Source organism: Miscanthus floridulus, chromosome 10, assembly GCF_019320115.1.
Source record: "Miscanthus floridulus cultivar M001 chromosome 10, ASM1932011v1, whole genome shotgun sequence".
NCBI lineage: Eukaryota > Viridiplantae > Streptophyta > Magnoliopsida > Poales > Poaceae > Miscanthus > Miscanthus floridulus.
The window spans coordinates 131,012,919-131,020,274 of NC_089589.1; the positions used below are offsets into that span (position 1 = coordinate 131,012,919).

General features: G+C 44.9%; 1 protein-coding gene across 1 annotated transcript; it reads left to right on the forward strand.

Annotated features, from left to right (window-relative positions):
• Positions 1 to 6,762: 6,762 nt before the first annotated feature.
• Positions 6,763 to 7,125, forward strand: LOC136489641 (uncharacterized). The gene has a single exon (XM_066486219.1). The coding sequence runs from the start codon at positions 6,763 to 6,765 to the stop codon at positions 7,123 to 7,125; it is 363 nt and encodes a 120-aa protein (XP_066342316.1).
• The last annotated feature ends 231 nt before the right edge of the window (positions 7,126 to 7,356 follow it).

Here is a 7,356-nt window from a genome sequence, read left to right on the forward strand (position 1 = left end):
CCACACCATGGAGACACTTCCGGAATATCTGACAACAGTGACCCCAAGGTATCTCAAGTTGACTTGCAGCAAGAAGTTGTACGAGTCCTTGTTAACTGGCAGCTCTTCCGAGTACGACAAGATCAGCCATATCAAGTCTCGCACTATCGACAAGATTAACTGATGCATGGCCAGCTCAGAAATAAAGCAAGTGTATATTTAACTAGGTAGTTACTTTTCTCTGGCAAGACATTGCACCTACATGCGCAGTCAAAGTCATCATGTAACGAGAACGCTTAGTACGTATTCTGAAGTAAACTTCATTTATGCAGGTATCCATATGCCATCTTTGCTGTGGGAGTGGGAATGGAGTCAGATCCGTGGTAACTCATCATCTCCAGCACGCAGATTTCAGCTGTGTACCATCTGCTTGCTGTTGCTTTGGCCAAAAAAACATTTCTAGTGAGAGACACACAGGACTCTGTACAGCAGATTGCCTTGGGCTGGACGACGCTGGGAATTATATGCTGAGGCAGAGTGCTGAATATTGTCCTTGTGTTCAAACTCTGGTACTAGTGTTTTCATATTCTTTTGCTCCTATATTGTAAATTAATCAATGTTCCGTATTGGATTTGTTATAATGAACAAACGTGTGGTGATGAACGTAACGCTCTGTAATAGTAGACGTGGCATGCAGACGCGGAACACGATCAGGCGCATCAAGGTTGTCCTCTGCTTTTCTGATCCCGGGGAACACTGTATGTTATTGTTCCTCTGCTTTGTAGCCTGCAGCAGTATATATGCATATACACATCCTCTGCTTTGAAAGGAAGGAAAACATAACAGAGCAGAGCAGAAAGCCAACACCAGCATGCAAGGAAGGAAAAAGTAACGGAGCAGATCACAACCCAGCACCTGCAAATCGATCTGCAAGTGTTAATAGCAGTGAGGATGCCAGGAGCTGAAGGAGGACACCATGGAGATACTTCCGAACTATATGCCAGGGAGTAAGCTCAAGTTGACATGCACCAAGAGGTTGTACGAGTCCTTGTTAACAGGCAGCTCCTCCGAGTACGGCAAGGTCAGCCATATCAAGTCACGCACCATTTGTGCTGATGATGAAGATTAATTGATGGACAGCCATATCAGAAATAAATCTCGTAGATATATATTCAACAAGGCAACTATATATACTTTTCTCTCTCTCAATGCAGTGCACCAACATGCACAGTGCTAGTATAGTACTTACGCGCCGCTTACTACATATTTTCAGGTGTCATTATGCATTGACCGTGTAACCAATGTATGCAGCGATCTAGGATTCTTATGGCAGAGCCGCATGATGATGTTAGCCTGCAGTGGCCAGTGACAGTTAGATCCGATTGGTAGAAGCTCGTCTCCAGCACACATCTCTGTTCACACGCAGACTGTCGACATACCGCCAAGGTGCTGGAAAACGTGCCTGCACGCCTGTAGTCTTGGCCATGCATATTTGTACACTGTGCATATTTTTTTTTTGAAGTAATGGACCTAAATTTACACAAGTATTGTGCCCGTAGTCCCGGGTCTTATAATGAACCGAATCTGTGGTGAACTGGTGATCAAATCCTTTCTAGTACAGTACTAATAAACAGCAAGCGGACATGCAGCACAAACATTGTATGCTCCTCAATGTTGGGGGATTCTCCTCTGCTTTTTCCGACGTTGTCCCTCTTGCATGAGGTCGTCCCTCTTGGAAGCGCCTTCGCACGTGGCCTCACTAGATGATCACCTCGCGGGGAGTTCTCTCTTGCTAGCCTGTTCAGAGAAATTGCATGACAGGTTATTCGCACGATGTTCCCGGCCACGAAAAGTGCAGGTATGGGCACTAGGGGTGGCCTGCCGAAGGTACGGTTCCAACAAATTCGTTGCTCAGGTGGATGATGGTCAGGCCATGAATGTAGAGCGCTCGTCGAATACACTCTATTCGACTAGTAGTCGTGTGAATCGGAGCTTAGATGGCGGAGTTACATTTTTCACAAGCTTTAGCACAAGCCCATGCTATATATAGCAATCACAAAGCTACCACTACTACATAACGACACTACAGTGTGCCTGGTCTACCCGTCTATAGTTTTCAGTCCAAAAAAATATAACCAGCTGGAGAGGTGACTGCGGCACTTGTATTCTTGCTTGCGCACGTACAGTACGTACGTACTAGTCCTGTGTGCTTCTTTTCAACTTGACTGGTTCATGTAGACTACTGATGGACAACAGGTATATTATATGCATCCATGCCATGGTAAATCTTTATTTATTTATTTCAGTGTCTGTCATCCAAGCAATGTGTATTGTGGGCATGGCAGATTATTTGTTCAAACTACGGAGACAATGGAGTATTTGTTCAGTCTCGCTTTTTTTATGATGATGGATACAGATTCCAATTTTAATACGTATTGGGTCGCACCCTCTATATCTAATATGTGACCCGGACACACAACAGATAGAACAAGTCACTTCTAGCAATGGTACGGAATTATATTTTTATACGTATTGGATTCCGTTGCACTAGTTAATTAAGAAAAAGTCATAAACAATTTAAAAACTGAGTCAGATTTGGTGTGACCACTTTTGGAGTTTAGAGATAGGCGGTGTTTAGTTGGGCAAAATTTGCGCAGGCAAACTTTGCATAGTGAAGATTCTCTACTGTAGCATTTCATTTGTATTTATGAATTATTGTTCAAATATTGACTAATTAGGCTCAAAAGATTCGTCTCGCAAAGTTAAAGCAAACTGTGCAATTAGTTTTTGATTTCGTCTACATTTAGTACTCCATGCATATACCGCAAATTTGATGTGACGGGGAATCTTCTTTTTGCATAGTGCATTTCTCAGAAGTTTGGAGGAACTAAAGAAGGCCGAAGTTTTGTTGAAGGAGACAAACTCTGGGAGCTGGCAGAGGAAATCAGAAGGAAGCAGGCCAGAGCTTGGCGTGATGCGTCCTGGTCCAGAAGACCACAACCGTCTAAAACCGCCCTCCAGCAACTGCAAGGTGGCCGGCATAATAGTTTTTTTTTCTTGGCAAAGAACAGCAGAGCAGAGGGCCCGAGGCTGGGCGGCAAAATATATTTTTTTTTGATGCCTCAACTCTTTAAGTACAGGATGTAGTATCTAAACTCACGTATCAACACACACCACCACACCCACATAGACTCACATAGACCCTAGTGCGCAAGCTAGACCTAGAAATTAGAAAAAATCCCGGTGGGAATCATGCGCCGAGCAGCGCTCGAACGCAAGACCGACGGCTTCCGCAACTGGAGAAACGACCGACCGAGCTACGGCTCGCTCCCGGCAAAACATATGAAAGAGCTAGCACAAGTTGAACAAACAAAGCCTAGTTGTCATCGACAAACAAAAGAGCTGGCCGGCCGGCGTTCCCTTCCTCAACCTCATCGGCAAAGGAAAAAGAATACAATTAAGCATATATATAGCTGCCTCCGCGTGATCCGCGTTGCCCCGGCCGCCCGTTTGCCGACCGCTGGTTCCTGATTTAACACCCTAAAATTTACATGATTTTAAATTAGGAGAAAATAATTTAATTATACATTTTGTGAGTATTGAAATTTAGAAAAAATAAAAACTTTGTTAAAATTGAAATCAAATATAGGTCTATATACATGTCTATGTATTCATGCTGCTGCATATTATTTTTAAATTGTGTGATTTGAAATCAAACTTTAAATTGATTTGAATTTATATTTCAAAATTTGTTTTGAAAATTAGAAAAGAAAAAGAGAAAGGATTTTTCTCCCTCCCTTGCTTTCGGCCTGTTGGCCCAGCTTTCGCCGGCCTAGCTTCGCTCGCGCGGCTTCGCTTCTCCTTAGCGGCCCAGCAGCGCGCCGTGCCCCTCCTTCCCCTTCTCTCTCGCTGACGGCTGGGTCCGCCCTGTCAGGGCTTTCTTCCTCCCGTGTCCGCTCTGGACTCCACCGGAGGAGTCTGCTACCGTGCCATGCTCCGCCGTTGTGGCGTGCCCCGCAAATTCCATGCCCTCTTAAATAGCAGCCATGCGCCCGTGCCGCCCACACCTAGCCCTAATCCAGCCGCAGCGTCACCTTGTGCCCTAGCGCCGCCATCCGGATCTCGCCGAGAAGGAGTTCGACGCCGCCTGTTGCCTAGCCGCTCCGCCGTCACCATAAGCACCATTCCGAGCTTCGCATTGAGTTCGCGAATCCGTTGAGCCCCTTCTTACTCTTTTTCTCGCTCTGGTTTGCCTACACCGCGTCGCCGTCATTCACAGAAGGTCCGCCGTCGCTGTTGCTCACTGCCAGTCGCCTTCGTCCGCTCTTCGCCGCCATAGTTCACCGTGGTGAGTTCGTCATCATCTCCTCTCTCTTCTCGTGTTTTTCCCGAGTCCGATGATGCTCAGGATGTCAAAATCGACAAACACCGGCGTGTTCTTCACTGTCGTCCATGGAGGTCCACCGTGCGGCCCTGTTCCGGCGACCGTGCTCTCTCTCTCTCCCCCTTCCGATCAGATCTCCACCCTCCGTTTGTGATCCGACGGCCTAGATCTTAAGATACCCCTTCGTCTGTCATTTTGCAAAAAGGTCCTTATAGTTATTTGGATCTCAACCCGCCATCCCTGCAATCTTGTTAAAAAGTCCCTGTGTTTCTTTGTTTTCATGCCCGCAGTTGTTTCGGTTTAAAATCAGATTTTAATTATTTTAAATTCTAAAATTAAGTTTCATCTATTTACAAAATTGCCACTACCTTCTATAGGCCATAAAATCTTCGTTTTAACTCTGATTTGATTCGTTCAACTTACGTTAGGTTCATAATTCCATAATGTACATGTTCATACTACTGTTAAGTATGTTTTTAACTTTTAAAATTTGAGGTTAGATTCATAACTTCTTCGTTTTAGCTCTGATTTTTGTGATCTTCGCGTTTGTGTGTTCGTAGTGAGACGTAGATTCGTTTTACAAACTTTTCATCTTGATTTTATGCTGATTGGTGTATTGTTCTAATCTATAGCTTTTGTTTGCTATGCATGATTGCTTCTAGATGCTTGTATGTTGCTGTGATTATCGAGTATAGACGGTGAGCAATTTGTGGGTGATCAAGAGTACTGCTTGGACGACCAGGATCAGCAGGAGCACTTTGTCCAAGACAAGTATGGCATGGGATCATCCTTGTTTCCTATTCACCTTAATACATTTCATTCATGTTTGCATGTGTCACCTTGGTAGGGATTCCTTAGAATTGAACTTATACCTTGTCTTCTATAGGATATGCATTGGGTAGTTTTGCTAGTGCTCAACTAAACCATGATCTTGTAACTTGACTAATGGTATATGCAATAAATGTTAAAACATGACTTTTTAGCAACATGGAAATAGGGGGCTGAAGTGTTTAGCTACTTTCTAAATGCTCTAGATTCCTCTTCCTAAGGACTTATCTGTAAGTGATCATCCGGGACTTACAGTACAACTGTGAGGGCCATATGGCTCTGGCTTTGGCTCAGTACAAGGACCTCTTCGAGCTTGTTAGAGGTTACCTTTATGGCGCAAGAGGGGTGTGTTTTGGGTTGGATATAGTGCGGCCTCTGTCCGTCAGTGTATAGGCTGCGTGTCATTGTGCCTGTCAGAAGGGGAGCTCTACATTTGCAGGGCACAGAAACCTAGCGGCCCTAACTTGTTAGATGGACCTTTGAAAGACTTTATAGTGACCCCTACCTGCTCACCTTGGAAGTGTTTTGGGAGTAATTAATCCGGGCATATGGGTATCACGACTCACAGCGAAAGTGTACAACCTCTGCAGAGTGTAAAACTGGTATATCAGCCGTGCTCACGGTCACGAGTGGCCTTGGAACATTTATGGAATAGATGATCACTAAGAATTATCTGTTTATGCTATTCATTATTCATGTTTACATTGATCATGTGTTTTACTCTGGGATTGAAATAACTTGTTGCTACTCTTATGCTAAAATTGTGACAACTAAAAGCTGAATGCTGTTAAATCTGTGTCAAGCCTTTTGAGCCTCATGAACCCCATGTTACGCTTGTTGAGTACAACATGTACTTACGCTTGTTTATTTTCATTATTTGGATAAAAATCCCGGATGGGTAACAAATGGCTATGGTAATGACGACTTTCCTGGGGATTACTAGACTTGTGGTCAACCAGTTAACGTCCCTGTGATGTGGAGCTTCCGCGAGAGATTTATCTTTATACTTTGGCTATATTTATGTGAAGACCATGTCTTATTATTCGTGATGTAATAAACACGTGTGATGATACTATTTATAACTTGTCGTCTTATGTGTGTGACTGATCTCTGGACGCACATAAAATTATGCATCCTATTTTATCTTTAAAATCGGGCGTGACACTCATCCCTGTCTGTCTGCTGACGCGCGCACTACGATGAGTCGTGTCTACTTGATTACGGCGTGCTGCTTTTCTATCATCGGAGTACTAGTATACTAGTTAAGCACATGGTTTACTAATCTGCGGTTGCTATTTTCTGGGTGATTTCTACTACTAGCTAGCTACCAGCAGCAGGTACGCCACGCTTAATTCAGCCATGGCGGCTGTCCTGGATGCTTTCGCACCCTACCTCAAGAAACTAATCACAGACATGGCGCAAGAAGAGATGTCCATGGTGCTGGGTGTCTCCGGTGAGATCACAAAGCTGGAGGACAACATGGATGGCCTCAAAGCCTTTCTCGCGATGCCGAGAGGAGACGCATCACCGACACAAGCGTGCAAAGATGGGCAACAAAGCTCAAGAACGCCATGTATGACGCCACTGACATCCTCTACCTGTGTCAACTCGAGGACGACAAGCGGAGGGAGTCCAGAGGTGGTGGTAGAATGAAACGACACAAGGCTCCCAGTTGCTTCCAAGCATTGCACTTCTGCCTACGGAATCCTGTGTTTCCACACAAGATAGGCAGCCGCATCAAGGAGCTCAACCAGCGGCTGGAAGGCATCCACAAGGAGGCGGACAAGTACAAGTTCAATATCAGCCTCGGTTCCAACCCGGAGCCAAGGAAGCTAACTGCTGCTGAGTTATCCAGCTATAGGACAAGTTCACAAGTCGACGAGTCAGCCATAGTTGGAGAACAGATAGAGAGGGATACAAGGGAGCTTGTTTAGGTGCTAACCACAGATGATGATAATAATCACAGCATCAAAGTTGTGTCTATCGTTGGTGCAGGCGGCATGGGTAAGACCACCCTCGCCCAGAAGATCTTCAACGATGCAACCATCCAAGAGCACTTCAAAAAAAAGATATGGCTAAGCATCACCCAACAATTTGATGTTGTTGAGCTACCGAGGACAACAATCGAAAATGCTAGCGGAGACCATGGTGGAAGGCCCGACAAA

Excerpts from the sequence above, each read along its gene's own strand:
- LOC136489641 (XM_066486219.1), top strand. The coding sequence starts at position 6,763 with ATGTATGACGCCACTGACATCCTCTACCTGTGTCAACTCGAGGACGAC.